This window comes from Anabrus simplex, chromosome 1 (assembly GCF_040414725.1).
Source record: "Anabrus simplex isolate iqAnaSimp1 chromosome 1, ASM4041472v1, whole genome shotgun sequence".
In the NCBI taxonomy this organism is placed as follows: domain Eukaryota; kingdom Metazoa; phylum Arthropoda; class Insecta; order Orthoptera; family Tettigoniidae; genus Anabrus; species Anabrus simplex.
This window is the reverse complement of record NC_090265.1, coordinates 1,051,437,965-1,051,462,852: the sequence shown is the minus strand read 5'-3', so window position 1 is coordinate 1,051,462,852 and position 24,888 is coordinate 1,051,437,965. Positions and strand designations below refer to the sequence as shown.

General features: G+C 39.0%; 1 protein-coding gene across 1 annotated transcript in view; it reads left to right on the top strand.

Moving 5' to 3' along the window:
- Nucleotides 1–24,888, top strand: part of ash1 (histone-lysine N-methyltransferase ash1) — a 272,719-nt gene that overhangs the window by 89,841 nt on the left and 157,990 nt on the right. Inside the window, exon 5 of the mRNA XM_067137046.2 lies at nucleotides 8,391–8,617. Coding sequence (XP_066993147.2) covers nucleotides 8,391–8,617 — 227 coding nt within the window. The remainder of the gene's footprint in view (nucleotides 1–8,390; nucleotides 8,618–24,888) is intronic.

Genomic DNA, 24,888 nt, shown 5'->3' with positions numbered 1-24,888 from the left:
ACCTTATCGGTTTGCGTTGGCTATGAGTGGCGCCATTGTGTGAGAAACAGCATAGGTCTACGTTCCCTGTACGAAGTACAATACTTGTAAGTAGTACCCTCTTGTGTGGAACACATTGAGTCTTCGCTACTTTTGATTAGTACCCCAACATGACAAATACCATAGGATAGGAAAGGGCTAGGAGTGGAAATGAATCGGCTGTGACCTTAGTTAAAGTACAGCTCTAGCATTTGCCTGGTGTAAAAATGGGAAACCACAGGAAACCATCATCAAGGCTGCTGACAGTGGGGTTCGAACCCACTATCTGATGCAAGCTCACAGCTGTGCGCCCCTAAGCGCATGGCCAACTCGCCCAGGAACACAATTAATACTTAAGCAGTGCATATGATGCTCCTTTCTTTCTTCATTCCTTTTCAAAGGTGTTTTGCAGTAGCATGTTTTATCATTTCAGTAGCCAATTGAATATTGTCAAGGGTTTTGTAAAATAGGCTGGTATGTTATGGTTTCTCTTGAGATAGATGAGTTTGGAACATTCAAGAACTATGTAGTTTATAGCGGCACAGTCTAGCCTAAGCAAGCATCGGGAATGGACGTGCCGTGTTGAGCGTGCTGGTTGAGTAGAGTGGAGTAGATGGGGGGAAAGGATGGGTCAAGCGGAGTGTGACAAGGAAGATGATAGGTTAAGAGCAATATAAGGTCATTGTGAGAAGATGGCAAGGAAGAATGAAGAAGGAAACAACCAGAAGAAAAGAAGGTAAAGTGGAGATAGGACAGAAGGGTGAGATGCTGTTGGTGGCAGTGGTGGTGGTGGTCACTGTGCTGCTGGTGATCGGGGGCATAGAAGTAAATCCACGCCCTCAGAACAGTGGCAACATGAGCTGGGAGGACATTAGAAGTTATAAGGAAGGTAGTTAAGGAAGTAGTTGAGGAGCTCTGTCCGTTTGAACAGCTAAAACAGATATTACAGGAGCAAGGAGCACGAAGACGCGGCAGTGGATCCAGAAAAAAATGAATGAAACTAGACCATAAATGGAAAACAGTGACAGAGAAATGTATCACTAAGAGAGAAAATAAAAAATTTGGAAGAGGAGTTGAGTAATTGGAGGCAAGAAAAAGCAGACGGCAGTCAAGAACGAAGGAAGAAATCCATATTTATTTACGGTGTGCAGGAAGAGAAGACAGAAGCTAAGGTGGACACCATTTATAAAGTGGTAGACATCATTCGACATAAAATTAATATGAACTTCAGCGAGGTTGATATAGATGATGATGTGAGTGCAGGAACCTATAAAGGTGATGCTGCTATCCACATTGATGGCGGACATAGTGATAAGGAACGCTGGAAATCTGCAGGGTGTTAAAATTTGGATTAAAAGGGATATGGGTAGAGACAGGAATGAGAATTACAGAATTCCAAGGAAACGCCTAGTAAGGGCCAGACTGCAGGGGATGAGAGCGCATATTATGGGCCAGATACTGGTAGTGACCAATGAGAAATGGACTCGGAGATGGCCGGTGACCAAACTCCAGGCATTAGAAGAGGGTATGGGGGAGAGAGTGGAAGAAAGGCAGGTTTCAGAAAACATTGCTGGAGAAAGTGGGCATGGTGATAGAGGAAGATTAAAAGGAGGCTGTGTGTTGAGTGAGACTGGTATAGAGGTGAGATTGGAGGAAAGGCAGGTCAGAGAATTTATGGAAGCAATTAGTGAGACAACAAATGATATGAGAAGGTTGTGAGAGGAGCTGGAAAAACTTCAAGAAATGGTAAGTGGTACAAGGCATAGTGAAAGTGAAGATTCGTGTGAGAGGGCGAAAAGAAGAGATGATGACTAAAGGGAAGAGCCTAAAGTCTAAAGGACCTGTGGGGTAGGAAAAACAATAGTGAGGAGAGCATAGTAACAAGAAGTAAGAAAGCTAAGTAATATGTTTGAGTGATAAGAGAGGTAGTGAAGTTTAGTTGATAGTTAAGAGACGGATATTGTAACTTAAGTGAATGTGATCTGGAATTTAAGTGATTGTCGATTGTGCTGAAAGGTGGTGGGAGGTTGGTCATAGAGTGATCAGAGCTAAGGTAAGAGAGAGTATGAATAAAGGAGAGATTAAAGAGGGAGGAAAAGGGAGGCAATGATGTATGATGATAACTATATTTGAAATGACTAGTGAATTGAGTGCAATTAAGGTAATTTTGCTATGAGTGATGGAGTGAAGCTTACTATGAGTGAGTATGGAGTGAGGAAAAAGGAAGGCAGTGAAGTATGGTTGTAAAATGTCAATTGTATTTGAAATGATTAGTGAATTGAGTGTAACTAAGGCAATTTGGAAGAGTGATTGGTAGAGGAGATGGATGAGAATTTGAAATGAGGAGTGAATTTAATGTGGAGTTTGTTTGGGTCTGTAATTTTATGTTATTAAGAGATGGGTAAGGTAATTCTGAGTGGAATTATATGTTGGAAAGAGAAGAGTTTATTTTGATATATATAAGATGATGGTATTCGTTATTTGTAATGAATAGTGAAGTTAAGAGAGAGTGTGAATATGTTAACTGTATTTGAAATGATTAGTGAATTGAGTGTAATTAAGGTACTTTGGAAGAATTATTAGTTGATGAGATGGATGAGAATTTGTAATGAGGAGTGAATTGAATGTTGAGTTTGTTTGGGTGTAATTGTATGTTATTTGTACCTAAACGAAGGTAAGAGTGATAAGGTGGTGAGATGTTTGAGAAGGGAGGCAGTATGATTAAGAGGTTGATTGACGTGAAAGGAAAGTGTGAAGGTATTTTTGAGTGATGTTTGCTATGTATAATTGGATTGGGAGTTATAGTGTGATTAAAGTGAAGTATATTTGAATGGTAAGTTAAGGTAAAGTGGGATGAAGTTATATCTAGAGCGTAATGAATAGTGAATTTATAGGAAAGGAAAGTATGATGGCAAATTTGAGTGAAGGTTGCTATGAGTGCTTAATAATCAAGTACATTGAATTATAAGTGATTGCAAATTTGAAATGAATAGGAAATTTAATTGGAATTTGATTGAGAACGAAGTGGTGGTTGTTTTTATTATAATAATTGGAATTTGGAGTACGGTTTATTAGTAAGTAAAGTTAATGTGTAAATATTGGTATCGTGAAGGTAGAGGCGATTATGGTAATTTTGATTGAAGGCTGTTAAGATAGATTATGATTAAGAGATGGGTAAGGTAATCTTCAGTGGAATTATATGTTGGAATGAGAAGAGTTTATTTTAGAGATGTAGTTAGGTACTGACATTTATTAACTAAAAAGTAGTCCATATGGAAAATGCAACGTGAGGAGAATGTGGCACTCCAACACGACAGATTATGTAAGGCTAAGGCTGGGGTACCAACCCGAGTAGGTCATCAGAGAGGACAGTGTACGTTGTGGAATGTGCTAGGTTGCGAGCCCAGCCGGAAGAGATATGAAGGTTCTTTAAACTTCATGTGCCATCTGCCGATTTTTAAAAATTTTTATTTTACCCTATTTTATTGTTTGTTGTTTATCCTGTTGCCGTATCGCCATGGCTATCGGATCCCCGATAGGGAGGTGATCGTGGGCCATATGACAGTGTCTGTCGTTTATTCTATGTTAATTTATTCTGGCTTATAGGTTGGAAATTGTTATTTTTCTCATTTAACAGATTAGTTGGGTAAAATTTACTGTAGATCTGCAGGAAAATAATAAAGACTAATATACAGAATATACAGCGTAGTAAATAATGAGTTTATATTTTTAGTGTGTTATTGGAATTTGCTTTTATCTGTCTTAGAATTTGGAAATCCCAATTGTATCCATGTTTTTGACCAACAACCATTTTGTGCAACAGATTATGGATAAAACAAGTATTTTAAACCTGAAAGTAAAGCACTTTACTCAGTGCAGGAATACCATGAAATTAATGAATTTGATATATAATGAAAGGACAATTTGTTATTAGTTTGTGTATGTACTGTATATTAAGATTTTATTTTTTGACAATGTCTATTGTATGCGACATATTTAATATCTGTATAAAAATTCTATTCTGTTCTAACTGAGGTAAAGGTACTGAATGACACAAAAGTTTGTGTTCAGATGTAGGGATATTTCAAAAACCAAACACTTCTGAAACATCTGAATCTGAACAAAAATTGGTTTAAGTCAGAATGTAGTCTTTTTAAGAATGGGAAGGAGTGATTATATGACTGTAATATACTGAAATGTTGTAGTGAATATTTGAGGGTGTGGTAATATAGTCAGGGGTTGACCAGAACATCAGATTCTCTCACATCACCCACAACACATCACAACCAAAACACTGCGTTACAAGTAGGGGTGTAATGGACACAGAAACAAAACGACACGCACATTGTGAAGATTAGAGGGTAATGGGCTGAGAGAAAAGTCTGTTAAGAGATTAGAGCCATGGGTCTATAGTCTGCTTTAATTTAGCAAAAAATAAATAAATACTTAGTCAGGGACTTCATACATCTCTCCTTGTTGCATGTATAACTAGGGTCACTTCCACTCATCATTCATACCAAAATACCAAATTTTGTCATTTTTATTGAGCTTATGTTTTGAACTTAAAAGTCTCCTCTTTTTGAGATCATCCCTTCTTCCAGTGATGCTTGTATTTACATAGTGACTGAAATGTTGGTAGAAAATGCTTTCATTTGTAGGGTCACAACTTCTGTCATTGATTTGCAATTTTGTGATGATTCCTATATGACTAGAAACATCTCCACTCAGCATGTATGGTTGCCCCAAAAACGTCAGAAATTAAAGGGATCCCTTGCCCTCTTTTTAAAAAATAATCTTGATCCTGTTCCACCTTCACTCATCAGAAGTGACCTTACAGGGTACCTGGTGCAGGACCCAGTAACTGCTTTGAAACAACAGCACAGATGGCAACTTTAGTTTAACTGTTAGTGTGTAATACATACATACATACATACATACATACATACATACATACATACATACATACATACATACTTTATCATTATAGACTGTTATGCCTCTCAGCGTTCAGTCTGCAAGCCTCTGTGAATATGCTAAACGTCGCCACTATCCTCTATTTGCAACTAATGCTGTGGTCTCATTTAGTTCTATACCTCTTATCTTTAAATCGTTAGAGCCTGAGTCTAACCATCGTGGTCTTAGTCTCCCTCTAATCCTCTTACCCTCCATAACAGAGTCCATTATTATCCTAGGTAACCTATCCTCCTCCATTCGCTTCACATGACCCCACCACCAAAGCCGGTTTATGCGTACAGCTTCATCCATCGAGTTCATTCCTAAATTAGCCTTTATCTCATTCCGAGTACCCTCCTGTCATTGTTCCCACCTCTTTGTACCAGCAATCATTCTCTCTACTTTCATGTCTTTTACTTCTAACTTATGAATAAGATATCCCAAGTCCACCCAGCTTTCGCTCCCGTAAAGCAAAGTTGGTTTGAAAACAGACTGATGTAAAGATAGTTTCGTCTAGGAGCTGACTTCCTTCTTACAGAGTACTGCTGATCACAACTGCGTGCTCACTGCATTAGCTTTACGACACCTTGATTCAATCTCACTTACTATATTACCATCCTGGGAGAACACACATCCTAAATACTTGAAATTATCTTCCTGTTCTAGCTTTGTGTCACCAATCTGACATTCAATTCTCTTGAATTTCTTACCTACTGACATCAGTTTAGTCTTTGAAAGGCTAATTTTCATACCATACTCATTGCACCTATTTCCAAGTTCCAAGATATTTGACCGCAGGCTTTCGGCACAATCTTCCATTAAGACCAAGTTGTCAGCATAGGCGACCGCTTACTACATTTCTACCTAACTGAATCCCTCCCTGCCATTTTATACCTTTCAGCACATGATCCATGTAAACTATGAACAGCAAAGGTGAAAGATTACAGCCTTGTCTAACCCCTGTAAGTACCCTGGACCAAGAACTCATTCTACCATCAATTCTCACTGAAGCCCAATTGTCAACATAAATGCCTTTTGATTGATTTTAATAATCTACCTTTAATTCCATAGTCCCCCAGTATGGCGAACATCTTTTCCCTCGGTACCCTGTCATATGCTTTCGCTAGATCTACGAAACATAAACTGCCTATTCCTCTCGTAGCATTTTTCAATTACCTGCCGCATACTGTAAATCTGATCCTGACAGCCTCTCTGTGGTCTGAAACCACACTGGTTTTCATCCAACTTCCTCTCAACGACCGATCGCACCCTCCCTTCCAAGATGCCAGTGAATACTTTGCCTGGTACACTAATCAATGAGATACCTCGATAGTTGTTGCAATCCTTCCTGTTCCCTTGCTTATAGATGGTGCAGTTACTGCTTTTGTCCAATCTAGTACCTTACAAACACTCCATGCTAATCTTATTATTCTATGCAGCCATTTCATCCCTGTCTTCCCACTATACTTCACCATTTCCGGTCTAATTTCATCTATTCCTGCTGCTTTATTACAATTTACCATCCTTTCCACTTCCTCAAGCGTAATTTCACCAACATCATTTTCCTCCTCCCTATGAGCTTGGCTGTTCGCAACACCACCCAGGATGATTTCCTTTTACGTTGAGAAGATGTTAAAAATATTCCCTCCACCTCTCCAGTGATTCCCTGGGATCTATTATGAGTTCACCTGAATTACTCAAAACACTGTTCATTTCCTTTTTCCCTCCTTTCCTAAGATTCTTTGTTACTGTCCAGAAAAGTTTCCCTGCTGCTTGACCTAGCCTTTCGAGGTTATTACCAAAATCTTCCCAAGACTTCTTTTTGGATTCAACAACTATTTGTTTCGCTCTGTTTCCTTCACCTGCGTACAATTCCCTGTTTGCCTCGGCCCTTGTTTGGAGCCATTTCTGATAAGCCTTCTTTTTATGTTTACAAGCTGCTCTCACTTCATCATTCCACCAAGATGTTCGCCTTTTCCAATCTTTACACACAGTTGTTCCTAGGCATTCCCTTGCTGTTTCTACCACAGCATCCTTGTATGCCACACATTCTCTTTCTATATCCTGAAACTGCTTACTGTCTACTGTTCGAAACTGCTCACTAATCATATCCATGTACTTCTGTCGAATCCTTGTCCTGTAGGTTTTCTACCCTTATCAGTTTGCAGACAGTTTTCACTTTCTCTATCCTAGGCCTAGTGATACTTAGTTCACTACAGATCAGATAGTGGTCTGTATCATCGAAAAATCCCCAGAATACTCGTACATTCCTAACAGATTTTCTGAATTTGAAGTGGTTAAGATATAGTCTATTATGGATCTGGTACCCCTAGCGTCCCATGTGTGGTGACGAATAGCCTTATGCTTGAAGAATGTATTCGTAACTGCTAAAACCATGCTAGCACGGAAGTCCAGCAAACACTTCCCATTCCTATTAGCTTCCATATCTTCCCCACATTTACCAATCACCCTTTCGTATCCTTCAGTTCTATTTCCAACTCTCGCATTGAAATCGCCCATTAGCACTATCCTATCCTTGTTGTTGACCCTGACCACGATGTCACTCAATGCTTCATGAAACTTAGTCAACTTCATCCTCATCTGCACCCTCACATGGTGAATACACTGAGACAATTCTCGTCCTAATTCCTCCAACTGCCAAATCTACCCACATCATTCGCTCATTTACGTGCCTAACAGAAATTATATTGCGTGCAATGGCATTCCAGATAAACAGCTCTACCTCATACTCTGCCCTTCCCTTTCTAATACCTGTCAAGTACACTTTATAATCTCCTATCTCTTCCTCGTTATCTCCCCTTACCCGAATATCACTTACTCCTAGCACATCCAGATGCATCCTCTTTGCTGACTTACCCAGTTCTACATTCCTTCTTCCATAAGTCCCATTAATATTGATAGCTCCCCATCGAAGTCCATTTCGTTCTGAAGTTGTTTCCAAGGAGTCCCTCGCCTGTCAAATGGAAGTGGGACTCCGTTACTCCCATAGGTCCGAGGCTTGCTTGAAATGTTCTGAGCTCGGTAAATTCATGAAGCAGGATGCTACCCTACTCACACATAGTCCAAGTGAGGATCTCTTCTCTAATGGGTTATGGACCACCAGTGGATTGTATAGTCCTAGCCGCCTGAGCACAAGGAAGGCCATGACTCGGAATGTGTCCGAGATGCCCACTCCCATTCCATAGCAACTGGTATCCCGACTCTCAGGACCACTTACTAGGCCACTTAACCGTTGCCCATGGTTCACAAACTAGGACGTGACTACAGTACCCCACACCATGAACCATATTTGGAAAGAAAAAAAAATAATAATAATAATAAGGTAGTTTGTTAGAAATAATTAATCCCTGTAAATTCTCTTTCAGTGGTCTGCAGTGATTTACTTTTCTTTGTTACAGATGTTTACTATGATGTAAAACCCACCTACACTTATGAAGCTCAAGCGTGTAATTGTGTTTTGCCTATGGACTCTTGTCGGCGAGGCTGTGGGGAAGATTGCATTAATAGAATGGTGTATGCTGAATGTTCTCCTCAGCTGTGTCCCTGCAGAGACTTGTGCTCCAATCAGCGAATTCAGAAACACGAATGGGCTCCAGGGCTTGAAAAGTTTATGACAAAGGATAAGGTAGTTACCATTCCTAAGTTAATATTTTTTATTTATCTTTTACAGCATGGGAACCAGAACTAGAAAAGTTTGTGACAAAGGATAGGGTTGTTACAATACCTTATTTATTTTTGTTTATTTTTTATTGCATATTAAATGTAGTACACTAAAACCTCATTAAGATGTTTTGGCACAGACCAAGGGAAGAGAATATGTTGAACAGAAAATGTATGAATGTGACAACACTTCAAAAATACCCTGCATTGGTTTGGGGGTTGAAGGAGCGAGATGCCAAGATCTAAGATTCGCACCATCTCTCTGCTCTTAAGATTTGGATGCTTGTCCACTTACTGAAAGATTTAAATATTTTCTTCATTAGTAAACATTTTTACAACTTTATCCATAACTGGGCTACCACAAAATAAATATGAACCACACTACTCTACTTCTTACAGTGATGTTCCTAATACATACATTAACTATCACAGGACAAATATTCACTACCCTGCACTGTACTACTCATCAGAGAATATTTTTTGATAGGGATGTAAAATACAAGCACAAACAAGTCCACTGGGTTATTCAGCAATCTAACTACTTACTGGCAAGCAAATTTGAACTTCCTTGAGGCTAACAGCTTGCTCCCCGTAGCTGCAATGTTCCCTGGGGAATTTATGAATTAAAGGCCTTTTCCTGTTGCTGAGCAACTTTCCCTGACTTACATTGCATATTGGGAGCTCTTATCTTTGTTGGAAATCACATTTCATTCACATGGAGTGACGGAATATTTTCGGGGCTGAGAAATCTGTGGTCGTACTGGGCGGTAATATCAATAATTTGTATGGCGATAAATAAGGTATTTTTAAATAGAGTTAATACAATGGGAATCAGGATTTCAAATTTATGGCATCTTACAGATTCATTACTAGTTTCTTTTCATCATTATAAGTTAGCTTATTGTTCTTTTGTGACAACTATGTTGAAGCCTGATTGAAGGTTGTTTTTTTATTTTTGTTAATTCCTACATATAACAACAAGATACCGTAAACATTTATATAAGAGCAATGTTTAACTTGTTCAATTTTTTACTTCTTTTGAATTAGAGGTGTAATAGAAGTGGGCATTCATGTGGGCTGGTGCTTTAAACTATTTACTGATTCAGTGCCTTCTGTCACTGGATGGTTCAAAAACACTTTCTGGGAGGTTGAAATCATTTATTGGCCTTTAAGCTTGCAGGTTGTAGTCTGCTTGAAACCATCATTCTTATCTTTCACTAGATGCAAGCCTGTATACATCTGGAGGGAGTGCTTCCAAAATAAATGCCTTATCATTCTTCAAGGAAGTGCTAAGAGAATGATTACCACAAAGTGCTTATTTACTATTTTGGACGTGTAGTATTAAATACGTAATTAGACCTGTAAATGGTAAGAAAAACAGCCGAGATGAATTTAGGTGACTGTATTCTCTTCAGGAGAATGAATACCACAAAATGTCAACCTTCAATTCTGTATGTGGGTTACCAGAACAACCCTAAACTTAGTCCTGTAAGTCAATAAGGCAAGTAGAATGATTACTACTAGGCTCCAAAATACTTGCTTCAGATAGTCAGGGCCGCCTGATACAGAACAGCATGCGCGTTAGCTGTAGTTAACAGGGAATAGGTTAGAGAGCAGGGCAGTGCACTTTCATATAAGTGAGATAGAGCAAGCAGGAAATGAAAGACATATACAGTAGAAGTCCGTTATAGCGAGAATTCATAACAGCGAAAAATGTACTCGATATAGCGGATTGTCGTTATACCCGATTTTTGCATGAAAGTTGGGAAAAAAAACCCATACACATTAAAATCGGTATGAAACGGCAATCAGTTTGTTCAAAACTTGCATTTCTGTGGACGATATCCACACTGTGGATTACTTGTTTGTTATTTTTCGTGGAAGCATGTGCTTTTCCTTCAAAAAATTTTAACATGGCTCAAAAAGTGCTTTGTAAAATCATATGAATGTCTTTGTTGTGCAGTATGCATTTTTAGACGCTGAAAATTGACTTTCATAATGCCGTAATTATAGTTTATTTTCTTTTTTGTGGCTGTACAATTATTCTTGATTTCCGCGGGTTTAATGACCACTAACTGGAAATTGGCATCATAATACCGAAGAGAACCCGTTGAAAATTTGCTGGCACTACCTATTCCATGTGTGTCTACAATACGATGATCCATCAGGAAAATATTCTTGCTGTCTCTAAAACTATTACTTTTCCTCAGTGTCAGATATAACCGGTTACCGCTACATGCGTGTCTCGCTTGTCGGGTTCGGCCAACTTCAGCAGCAATAGGCCTAATCACGGACGTTGAAAGTCTACGAATGAGTTTATTGCGCCACCTTATGGCCATTCTGCCCTTCAGATTTTCGTGCACATGCCTCACAGTTTCATCTTCGACTTCTTTAAAGCATCCTTGTTGCGGACCACTGAATGCTTTTTTTTTGTACAGTATGCATTTTTTTAGCTATCTTTGTCTTCACACTAACGTCAGATATTGGCTTTAGTTAGGCCTATGTCGTTTTTTCATGCAGCTGGAAAATCATACATTTCCGAGTGTTTAATTACCATTAACTTAAAATTGGCATCATAATATCGACGAGAACCCATTGATAATTTGCCGGCAATACCTGTTCCACATCTTTACAATAAGACTATACATCACGAAAATGTTCCTGCTGTCTATAAAACTTAATTTTACTAAGCGTCAGGTACAGTAGACGGGAAAGACAGAAGAACTGGTTGACTTCATGATAGAAAAAGATATAGCCATACTTGGACTGTGCGAGACCAAGAAGAGGGGTACAGGGGAGATCCCTCTGAGAGAAGGATACAGGCTGGATTACAGCGGAGGACCTGAAGCAAAAAATGGAGTGGCCATCATACTTAGAAGAGAAATCCAAGAATATCTGGAATATACAAAGTACGTCAGTGATAGGATGATGATGATGAGACTCCAGTTTGAAAATGGCGTGAAAGATCTATTTGTATGCCCCACAAACTGGTTGCATAGATGAACATCTAGAGGACTTCTTAGAGGAAGTGGAGAGAGAAATAGAAGATAAGGAAGTACTATTGATGGGAGATCTAAATGCACAAGTTGGAATGGAAAGACAAGGAAAGGAAGATGTTGTAGGGCCCTTTGGATATGGAAATGTGAATCCAGAAGGCGAGTTGTTGGTGGATTTTTGCATGAGGAATCAAATGATTGTTGGAAACACCTGGTTTAGGAAGAAGCAGTCAGAAGATTACAAGGTATGGCTGGGGAGACAGACGAACAAAGACCATGATTGATTATATAATCATAGAGAAAGAACACCGGAAGAACCTTGTAGATGTAACAGCCATGCCTGAAGAAGCCTTTAGTGGAGATCATAGAGTTGTGATAGGAAAATTGAAAGTTGGAAAGATTGAAAAACCCCAATTAAGAAGAGAGAAAAGAATTAAAGTATGGAAGTTGAAGGAGAAAAGCATACAAGAAGAATTTCAAAGGGAAATAATACCCTTGGTACCCAGGACAGAGGTGGGGAATGTTGAAGAGGAATGGAAAAGATTTAAGGAAGCACTGGTTGGATGTGCAGAAAAGGTGTGTGGTAGAACATCAGGAAATGTGAAAGACAAAGAAACACACTGGTGGAATGATAGGGTAAAGATTAAAGTGAAGGAAAAGAAAATGGCATGGAAAGCATGGAAAACATCTAAGACTGAAGAAAGTAGAAGAAAATATGTGGAGGCAAAGAATTTGGCCAAGAAAGTAGTGGAGGAAGAAAAGAGGAAAAGCTGGGCCTTATTTACACAGACATTGAGAGATGATACGCAGGGCAGCAAGAAATTACTGTATGGTATCTTAAGAAACAAAAAGAGAGATCAAGTAAACACCAGATTTGTGAAGGATGAAGGTGGCATAATTTTAACAAAGCCAGAAGAAATAAGAAATAGATGGAGAGAATATTTTCAGAAGCTGCTGAACATAAGAACGGATGACAGTCATTCAATGGACGACCAGGAAAGGCAATTAGTTGACGAAGAAATGGATAAAGAAATTACAATGAATGAAATTGAAATGGCAGTAAGAAAGATGAAGAATGGAAAAACTGCTGGAATAGATGAAATTTCAGTGGAGATGATAAAGGCAGCTGGAGCTGTAGGCCTGCAGTGGACATATCAGATTCTCAGGAATGTCTGGGAGAATAAGGAGGTCCCTGAGGATTGGCAAAAAGGAATAATCATCCCAATTTTCAAGAAAGGTAATAAGAAAGTTTTGAAGAACTACAGGGGAATTACTCTAATATCCCATGTTGCTAAGATAATGGAAAGGATACTGGAAAGTAGAATAAGTTTGATGGTTGAGAAGCAGATACAGGAAAATCAGTTTGGTTTCAGAAGTGGAAGGTCAACAATAGAACCCATTTTCATTATGAGACAACTAATGGAAAAGCATTGGGAGTACGGGAATGATATGGTGATGACATTCATTGATATTGAAAAGGCATATGACAGTGTCCCTAGGACGAAAGTTTGGGACAGTCTGGTGCAAAAAGGAATTGGACAGCGATTAATAAAAATGATCATGGCATTGTATAAGGAATGTTGTAGTTGCGTGCAAAGACAAGTTGGCAGGACAAGTTGGTTCAAAATAACTAGTGGGCTGAGACAGGGAAGTGTTCTATCACCAATCCTGTTTACATTAGTCATGGATGACATCATGAGAACAGCAAAAGCAGCATATGGAGGAAGAGAAATGAACATGATGTTATTTGCAGATGATATTGTGATTTGGGGAGAAGACGACAGGAAGGCTCAAGAACAGTTGAATGTGGTAAATGGGAAGATTGAAGAATGTGGTTTGAAAATAAGTGTAGAAAAGAGTAAAACTCTTGTTATGACTAGAGGGGAGAAAGAAGGGAAAGGTCAGATTAGACTTGCAGACAAGCACCTGGAAGTAGTGGAAACGTTTAAATACCTGGGGAGTGAATTAATGGAGAATGCTCGACTGGATGCTGAGATTAGTAAAAGGATTCAAGCTGGAAGTTGTTTCTATCATGGTGTAAGAAATATGTTATGGGACAAAGATGTGCCAATGGAAGCAAAGGATACTATGTACAAGATTTATTACGTACCCATAACAACTTACGGAGCAGAAACTTGGACAATGACAAAGAAGGATGAGAGTCGAATACAGGTGGCCGAAATGAAATTCTTGAGGAGTATGATACAGAAGAGTAGAAGAGACAAAATAAGGAATGAGAAAATCCGGGAAGAAATTGGAGTGGAAAAAATGAATGATAGAATAGAGAAGAGCCGACTAAGATGGTTTGGGCACATAAAGCGAATGAGCGACGAAAGAATGCCAAAAAGGGTGATGGAAATGCAAATTCAAGGAAGGAGAGGCCGTGGACGACCACGATTGAGATGGGAGGATACCATCCAATGTAGCATTATAGAAAGAAACCTGGACTGGGACACAGTGTTGGAGGAGGAGTGGTGGAAAGACCGAAGAAAGTAGAGAGGAACCATATTTGCCCCTACCTGGCTACAGCTGGATAAAGAGAAATGATGATGATGATGATGAATAACTGTTATCGGACACGTTATTTACGCATGTATAACAAAATATGTCCTCTTTCTTTTCGAATCTTCCTTACGGATCAGCAGTCGATGGGTATTACTAATCGACTTGGACATCACCTTCGAATGTCGAGGAGAGAACTCGCTAGTAGAAATAGCGAGGGAACAATATCGAAGGTAATCGATCGCATGCAACATAATTGCTGGGGTGCATAAATACCGGTAATGGCAAAAAACATGCACGCTTAATCACTCGTAATAACGGATGCGTCAGTGATCGGGCTCTCGCTGTAACCGAAAGATAATAAACAGTTTAATGTAGGAATTTTCAAGGGACAGCGATAAATTGCCGTTATAACGGGGTTCTTGTTATATGCCGCACTCGCTATAGCAGTCTTCTACTGTATATGAATCATTTGTTGTTATTTAAAGAATTTGTCAAAATGTTGTCAGTTTTATGATTCTTAACAAAACTACAGGCTATGACGAATATGCAAAATTTAATCTTTGTAGCTCATTGAGAAGTTAGTAAAAATCCTTGAACAGACCCACACCTGGACAGAAAGTGTAAGGGATTTCGTATTGCAGTCAGGGTCAATAAAACCTTTTTAAAAGTTTCTGTGAAACTGGAGCAGAACATATTGATAGATTCACAGATGGTTAATTTCCGTTGTGCTTATGGCACACGTCTGTTTCAATTCATTTATTAAAGTTGTAATTACAGCAGTAATCTTTTCAGCATTGTGAAAAGGAATTGTAATGTGTGGATATGAAAGTAACACTGCCTTTAAAGAGATTCAGCTTTGCTCTTCTGAGAATTTGGCAACAGTATGCTTGCTCCTAATTAGGAACCGGAAGTTTTTTTAAAAAAATGCAGGCAGTGGAGCACAAGTTTACTTGACCTTCCTCCCATGTTGAAGCAATGAAGAAGGAATCACCCACTTCACAAGCTTCCTTCCCACATACCCCCTTCCTATGTTACCGAGGCATGTTCCAAACTTTGAAAAGGGCGTATGACGGGCAGAAGCAACATTGATAAGTGAGATATTATGTGTGCTGTACATGTGTGAACAGACATGCAGTATTTTATACAACATAGCAGTGCAAGTTCCAGATGTTAGTTTGTATTTGCAGTTATTGTCTGTGTGTCATTTTTTGCAGTAAGTGGCTGTAAAATATTAACGGTTAACTGTCTGTGAAAAAACTGTGAAAAAAGGAGAGTCAACCCTTTCTCTCTCTCTCTGTGTGTGTGTGTGTGTGTGTGTGTGTGTGTGTGTGTGTGTGTGTGTGTGTGTGTGTGTGTGTGTGTGTGTGTTCGGGGGGGGGGGGGGGAGTACAGTAAGATACATAAGAAAAACAAAATGTAATACTAATTACAATTTCTGTTAAATGTACCATATTTCTCCAAATCCAAAACAACATTTTTTTCTCAGAATCTCGTGTGAAAAATCAAGGGTTGTCTTGCATTCGGGACCTAACACTAATGAACACCACTGGCAGCTACCACAGTAACCACCCTTCTTCCCTTCACCCCCCACGTGCGTGCAAAACTCATTGACCATCAACATCCGCGTCTTTATTATACATCGTTAGCTGCAGCAACCGATTGTACAGTGCCTCTGAGTAGCATCACTCGTTCTCGGAAAATAGTGACAAGAGAATGACATTCTATTAGCCTCTTCAGAAACGTTTCTCAAATCTGCATAATGGCATCAAAACATGCGAGCCTTTCCATTCTTAGAAAGGCTACGGCTAATCAGTGGCCGAGTTATACCACATCTACTGTTCCTGATGCTTAGTAAAATTAACAGTTTTGTAGACAGCAGGAATATTTTTTTGATGGGTCGTTGTATTATGGAGATACGTGGAATAGGTGTTGCTGGCAGATTTTCAATGAGTTCTCGTCGATATCGTGATGCCAATTTTAAGTTTATGGTTATTAAATGTGCGGAAATGAAGAATAACTGTGCAGCCGCAAGAAAGTACGGCAACTAAAGCCAATGTTCCGTGCTAGCGTGAAGACAAATACAGTTTAAGAAATGTGTACTGGCCCACATTAAGGACACTTTAAAGAAGTTGAAGATGAAATTGTGAGGTATAGGTGTGAAAAACGTGAGGGTGGAATAGCCGTACTACTCTACAATAAATTTGTTGACCTTCAAAGTCCACGTACCGAGCTCGATAGCTGCAGTCGCTTAAGTGCGGCCAGTATCCAGTAATTGGAAGATAGTGTGTTCGAGCGCCACTGTCGGCAGCCCTGAAGATCGTTTTCCGTGGTTTCCCATTTTTACACCAGGCAAATGTACCTTTATTAAGGCCACGGCCGCTTCCTTCCAATTCCTAGGTCTTTCCTATCCCATCGTCGCCATAAGACATATCTGTGTCGGTGCAACGTAAAGCAAATAGCAAGGGGGGGGGGGCAAAGTCCACGTGTTCATTATACATCGCTATCAACTGAAGTCAGCCAAAGCCAGCGAGAGAGACGTGCATCTAGTGGCAGACAGTTGTACGTGGCGCTTCGTAAAAGTAACAGTTTTATAAACAGCAGGACTATTTTCCCGATGGATTGTTGTATTGTAGAGGCACGTAGAACAGGTATTACCAGCAAATTTTCGACGGGTTCCCTCAATATGATGCTAATTTTAAGTTAATGGTTATTAAACTTGCAGAAATAAAGAATATTTTACTGCCGCAAGAAAATACAGCATAACTTATGTCAACATTCTGCGTTAGCGTGAAGACAAGGATATTCTAAAACTGTGTACTGTTCAGAAGGCATTTATATGATTTCATAAAGCACTTTTTAAGCCTGATTAAATTTTTTGAAGGAAAACCTTTGGGTCGTCTTGGATTCGTAGAAATACGGTAATCATTTATCAGCCAATTAATTGGCCAGAACATTGAATTATAAAAACTTAGGCAAAGCAATAATACATTGATTTATCCAGAAATGAGTGAAAAGTATTCCTTTCTTTGGACCAATGAGTGAGTGAAACAATTTCACACTGTGTTGAGTTTAGAAGGGGATATCAAAGCATCTTTTGGCTGCCTTAACTCAGCTCAAGAAATAATAACATATAAGGGAAATTGCAGTTCACAAGTAAGGATTTGGTGCCAATGCAGAAGCTGCCAAGAAGTTCACTTAAAGAGTTCTGTGAACAGTTAGACCCAAGGCAGGATTATACTAGAAGTACTTGCTGTCCCATACACTCTTGATGCAGCAGGAAAAATAAGCTCCCAGATGACAGACATCAAAGGAAAGGATGATGATCATGGTTTGTGCAAATGCAACTGGTGAACATAATTCCGAAATTGTTAGCGCTAGGTAAATCGAAAGCCATGTGTTGTTTCAGGAATAAGAATGTTCGTGTGCATTATTATAAATAAAAGGCTGCTTCACACGATTGCAGAGGTCTGTCTTGGGTGAAGTGCAGGATAATATTGGCTTCAATAAGGCAAAATTTCAGGTACTTGAGAGGTTCTTTCCACAGTGATATCATTATTAAAAGATATAGAAAAATGCCAAGATGTGGTACAATGGGATGTTATTGAATGGTTAGAAATTGACAAAGAAGATCAAGGCTACTGACGAGCGTAAAGATGATACAGTGAAACCTCGATTCTCCGTTTTTTGAGAGACCATGAAAATAAAACGGAAAATCCGGGAATGAATGAAAACCATCAACAATTTGGCTAAACATCACAAAAATGAAATATGTATAATTATAATCTTACAAAACTCCTAAACCAAACCAAACTACAGCCCCAGTGGGACTTTGCCTGCCAAGCGACCGCTGCTCAGCCCGAAGGACTCCAGATTACGAGGTGCGCATGGTCAGTGCGACGAATCCTCTCGGCCGATATTCCTGGCTCTGTAGATTGGGGTCGCCATCTCACCATTAGATAGCTCCACAATTAAAGGTAATCACGTAGGCTGAGTGGACCTGGAACCAGACTTATATCCAGGTAAAATTGTCTGACCTGGTCGCAATCGAACCCGGGCCTCTGGATGAGAGGCGGGCATGTTAGACCACGAAACCGCATTAATTACCGGTACGCGAGTTCAAAATCTCGATACTTTAAATTCAGTTTTACAGGGGAATCTTCGTCAGTTTCCCATGAAAACTTCTTTCAGTTCAGCGATTTTTATTAGGCTAGCCAAACTCTTCGAAAAATCTAATAACGCCAAGCCAAACGACAATCGACCACAAGTACGGTAGTTTTTAATTCTCTCATCTAATAAAATAAAGCACATTAGATACGAAAGCACCCAAAATGAATGCGAAATCTGTTCATTTCTTAATCTTTCATTGTAATTTGGTCTCCGGTATACTGTTCGTAGTCAGTTTCTGGAAATCTCGTACTGCGCAAATTAGGCCTACGTCGACTTTTAAAGGTTATGTTGAACTCGAAAACATTGTTTCGAATGTAAGTATCGATTCTTAAAAGTTCTCGAATGCATTATATTCAATTCTGCGCGTCACAAATCCAATCAAATTGGAAAGATAAAAGAAATATCAAATCTTCAGAAATTACGGTTATTCGTGACCTTGAGGTCATCGGGAAAGTGCGCTCGCTGCACATGTCAGTACGAGTTTGAAATTATACCAACTATTTAAAATGTAACATGCGCAAATAAAACGACTGCGGTTTTTGGTATTTTAACACGAAAACGTAAAATTTCCAGTCTTACATTAGGACCTAAACAGTAATAGGCAATTCCAAGACCTCCCATGGCTTTCTTTTTTTTAAAATTACATTTAGGTGCAACATGTGTTTTGGTCTCGCTAACATAATCATGTACGATATCAAAAATACTGAATTTGTGTTAAGAAGCAGTTTCGATTCCTGCCTGAAAGCCCAGTTACTCTGCAGTGCCCTGAGCAAAGTGCCAAAAACCTCTTCGGCAGTACGATCGAAAAAAGTAAAAATATAATCATCTAACCCTGGACATAATATGGACGTTTTATAAGTGCGAACATTTGACGAAACTCGTTCCGTCTTCAAGCAGAGTTGTCGAAATGCTCCGTGTCTCCTTGCAATTGTTGTCGCCACTCTCTGCTTTATGATTTCCGAGATTCTCTAAACAATACCACCCGAACGCGATGCTAAGATGGTCCCTTATGCAAGTTCACCGCCGATCGCTTTTCCAGTACCGGTACAGTACTTGCTTTAATTAATTAACGCCAAGATCCATAAATATGCCATAGCCGTCCTTTTGTGAGATACAGTTTATTAAAAAACGATTGATCGAGGATTTAGCGTTGATGGGACTGGAATTTCTGGACGGTTGATCCGGGAAATCGTTTCTTCGAGGAACGGATAATGCGGGACTTTTACAACGTGATTTAATTACGATGCTCGCGGGACCACGTAATTTGAACGCATATTCCGGGAAAACGCATTTTCCGGGAACGGATAATCGAGGTTCCACTGTATCATACAGGATTCAACAACTGGTGGAGATGATGACAAAGTTACTGGAGATAGTGAGAATAAACCCATGGACATCACAAAAGTTACTCACAGCCAAGCTAGTGTTGATATTGACACCCTTTAGTTCTATGCAGATAACTGCGATGATGTTTTGTTTTCAGATATTGATTTCACGAGAAATTTGTGATCCAAGACAAAATGGACAATCATTTAAGAAACAAACAAACAAACAAACAACAAAAAAATTTGCAGATTTGATTGTTAGTTTTAACTGACTATACAGTACTCCATACTGCATTTTGTAAATGGTTATGTAGTTTCCATACAGTATGTATTTGTGAAATTACTACAAGAAATGAAATTAATTTCTAAAACTCTGATCCACTTAAATTTTGTATAATATAGGATGCAGTAATATGAGAATTAGGTTGTGTAGTTACATTTGCACTTCACTGTGCAGCAGATTTCATTCTTTCAAGACTTTTAGTAGGCATTAAATAAAAGGAAAGACAACTGCGAGTAATTCACAGAGGTTTGTGCATTAATTATTGCAAATATATCAGGTGTTGTTTATGGTATTATGTAACAAAATTTCTTCAGTTTTTCTTTCACACTTGTTAAGTTCCCTCTTAGCCGAGAAGACACTACAAGAACTATCACATTAATCGAGGATGGACAAAAGGTTTGTTTTGCTGCTAATGTGCTTATTGCATCTTTTGGAAATGTCAAACTTGATCTGAAATGATTCCATGAACTCGGTACCTAGAGATGACATGGATCAGACCATTGGAGATCTATAACTGCCAGGAATGACAAGCTCCTGGTCTTTGTGTCTTGCAGTATTGCCACACTACTACACTCCACACCAGAAATCATTTAGTGTTAGTAAGAAACATTGCTGTAAAGGAGAGGACTATAAGATAAAGACTTCTGGAAGCTAAATTGTGTTCATGAAGACCCAACACCGGTGTGCAACTTACTCCCCAGCCCAAGCATTGCGATTAGAATTTGCACACCAGTACTGAAAGTGGACTGTGCACTAGTGGTCATTGGGTGTCTTCACAGATGAGTCATGGCTTTTTCTCTGGTCATTATGTGGTAGAGAGTGCGTACAGGAAGGACTGGAGAATGATATTCACTCTGCAATACCTTTAAGAGGATGCTGTTTGGAAGTGGCTCAGACATGGTTTAGAGTCTGAGTATAAGAGATCTGTTCATCATTGATGGAGGTGTTCTGAGGACACACTGATTTTTCGGTGAAAACTTCAGACTGTTACACGGCAGTGCCCGTCCTCATGTCCCTCATTGTGTTTAGGAATTTCTTTGCAAAATTTGAGACATATTTTTCTGTGTTTTGTGATATTGCTTTTATTTTGTTAGAAAAAATGTATGTACTATCGCATTAGGAGTAATAACAGACTAATTTAATTGAACCATTTTATTAGAACTTCAAAATTTATATAAGAAGTTTTAGTCTCGGACCAAATGATTTTATCAAATGTATTCCATTTTCACATTATGTGTACCAATGTTTTAAGTAACAAGGTTACAAGGCTAATTTTACAGCTTCTTTTTTAATATTATGTGTAATATTTTTTTGTATTAATGCTGAAGATGCCCGATATGTCCCAAAAAAGTGTTAAGTGTTAGTATGTATTTGTAACCACATATAAGTGGACAAAAAGTATTGAACAGGTGGATTAATAAATACCTTCATTGGTGTTCATGTTACAACATTTTTCAATGCGGATTAATCATGAGGTTTATAACATGTAACACTGGACATTGGCGGTGAGCCAAACTTCCGCTGCGGGCGAGATATACATAGCCATGGCACACTGAAAGAATCGTACGCAATCACGGCTCAGTGAGACACAACACTTGGTTCATATCGGCACAGTGGACATTGGCGGGGAGCCGAACTTCCACTGCAGTGAGACATTCAGAGTCATGGCACGCTGAAAGAACTGTACGCTAAGACGGGCTTTCGCTTTCAGCTCATTTGAAAATAATACCCATTTGCATTCACTGCCCTCTTCTTTCAGGGAGTTTTAAATAATATATAGATTTATTTGCAGTGTTAAAAAGATAGTCAATTCATAATTCCAAAATAACTAGTTAGTAAATAGGTAGGCTGTTAGGTTCTTCTATTTATTAGTTTAATGAATCAGTATTATAACTTAGTTGACATTTGCCAATTAATTCAGCTCACCTCTCTAGCCTACCTTATGACTATTTAGTTGACATTCGCCAATTAATTCAACTCAGCTCTCTAGCCTACCTTATGACTATAAGTCATGCTCGTGACCACTTGAAATTGTCGTTTTAAATTGGGAAGAACCGCTCAGTATTTTCTCAGTTCGCATGTAACATCATTGCACAAAACTTCAATAATCAAATCACGAGATCACCAGTGTACGTGGACAGTGGATGGGTGAGCCAACTGATGATGATGATAATAATAATAATAATAATAATAATAATAATAATAATAATAATAATAATAATAATAATAATCATCGTATGGCCTCAGCTACCGTGTGCAGACATTTCAATTTGACGCCATCTGGCTGTCTGCTCGTCAATTTCGACGTTCTGTTTTACTCTAGGCCTACTAGATGGCAGACCAAGTAAACCGAAACTCTCTTGGGCGTCTATGGCTGAGATTTAATGAATTTTGTCGGGTGAACACCAAATGTGCCACCAGAGATCTTTTACATGCCGACATCGTATGACATGGAGCGTCGAATGGACTTTTTTCCGCCCTTCAAAAATCCGACTACCTCTGGCGGGTTTGAACCCGCTATCTTGGGATCTGGAGGCCGACACTACCAATGATCCACAGATGCAGCTAGCCGACTGATGCAGTAACTTAAATAAAGAGATGTTGAATCAGAAACCACAGGGCTACTCTGCATCTCGGGCAGCCATTACAAAATATGACGATTTTAAAAAAGTCTACTGATAGAAAAAAGGAGATATTTTCAAAGATGACCAAGCGAGTTGTCCATGCGGTTAGGGTCGCGTAGTATGAGCTTGCATTCGGAGGACGGTGGGTTCGAATCCTACCGTCGGCAGCCGTTAAGATGGTTTTCCGTGGTTTCCTATTTTCACACCAGGCAAATGCCTTAATTAAGACCCATCATAAGGCTTGTCTGTGTCAGTGCAAGATGAAGCAACTTATTTTATATGTAGGCTATTTATTGCGAACACTGGTATTTTTACATCTAATTCTGTATATATAATAGAGTTGTGACTTTCAGAGAAGTGAGGTAAAATCGTTAGTGTATAAAATTTGAGTTATGTCAGTACTTCTTCTTCTTAACTAAGTACGTTTTGTACTGAAATATAACAGGCATGTATAGTACTGCACAAGTACCTATTTTTTTCAGCATTTCATTTTTAACTTACTTGTTTTGTAATGTGTACTTACCGTGAATACAATGAAATTTCCATGTTCTTTGAAATCATTTAAGAAAAGACTAGGCAAACAATTGATAGGGAATCTCCCACCTGGGCGACAGCTCTAAATGCAGATCACTGATGATTGTGCGTACGGATATTTTTTCATCTAATTCTGTATACTTATTTAATGGAGTTGTCACTGTGGGGAGGAAGGCTTTGTAACATTAAAATTTTATGCAAAGGAATGGCTGCCAGGAGAAACCTGAATCTGAAAGCTAGATGACACATAGGAAAGCGGTTCATAGAATGAAAACAGGATGGCAGCAGCAAGCTTTGAATTTTGTTGCTGCTGTCTTATCAGTGCACACTACGCAGATGCAATAGGAATGTTGACTATAATGTGCCATGAATCGGATGACTGTATCGATTCAGTAACATTAACGGAATAAAATGAATCGATTCAGTAAAATGAATCACTAGACCAGATTAACTGAACTGCAGTTGCTGATTATACTGCTCTTACCCTTGAGGTCTTGCAGCAGTCAGGCAATAGTTTAAATGCATACGATTGTTTTGGCCTCACCATCAGTGCACAAAAACAAAAAAACAAGATACTTCCCCAACCTGTAGAGTTCAACATCTCTGTCTCGGACTCGTTCTGAAACAGATAGATCACATCTCATACCTTTGGAGCATCTTCTCTAAATGATGCACCTTAGAGTAGAATTTGGAAAACAGACTCCATGCTGCTCTTTTGGCATTTGGTCGGCTATCGAAGTGGGTCTTTATGAATAAAGACCTAACAGTTCATGCCAAACTCATGGTGTATAAAGCAGTCATTACATCATTACTCTGTGGATGTGAAACCTGTACGCTGTACCACTTTGACATCAAGAAACTTTAATGTTTTCATCAGTAGAAACTTTGTTCAGTCTTTTTGAGCAACACCAGGCTTCCTCGCCAATTCCTTTATGGTGAAATTTTCTCAGGCACAAAACTCTGCAGTGCCCCTTTGAAGCGCTATAAATACCAGCTTAAACTATGAAAGTCACCATCATCAACTCTCAAATCTGGGACATACTTGACCTATGATTGCTTGCTTTGGCACCAAACCACCTCTACTGCTATTGAACTGTTTGACCAAGAGCATCGCAGGCATGAAGAGGTTAAACAACATTTACATGTACTTCGTCACACGCAGTCTCGTTCTCTTTGTTTGGATGGATGTTTCATGCTAGGATTGGCTTGTTTAGTCATCAAAAATACAAGCACAGATAGCACTGAGTGCTAGTGGATTTTAAACAGGAGAATTTACTTTAAACAAGTAGCATTTGACATAAATAGTCTGTCATAGTTTTCATTCGTCTATCTCCCCATTCATATCTGGTAATTTTCTTCCTAAATCATGAGTTTCCAACTATGAGCAGGTTCATACAATATTCAGTCAATACTTCCTTATCCTTAAGTCCTATAATTTCTTCTTTTCCTTGTTTTTCCCTTCCCACTGTGTTTATTCAAATCTCCCATCATTAATTTATTCTACATGGCTTTATACTTCTTCCAACAAGTCCTCAATGTCTTCATAATTATTCCCTGGAGCATACACTTGAAATATATATATCTCATGCCATTTTTCAAACATTATCGTAATTACCAAAGACTTTAATATTACTTATCTAGACTTGCAGAGTGCGCTGATTCTATGTGGAATATTGAACACTTTCGCGCATCGCCATGTTGCGGGCGCTTCAGCTTCGAATGCATGGTTAGTACGTGGTAATGTTTACAGTCCCTTGCATGTTTTCGATTTGAATCATGTCTCTTAGTGGATCTGTTGTAGT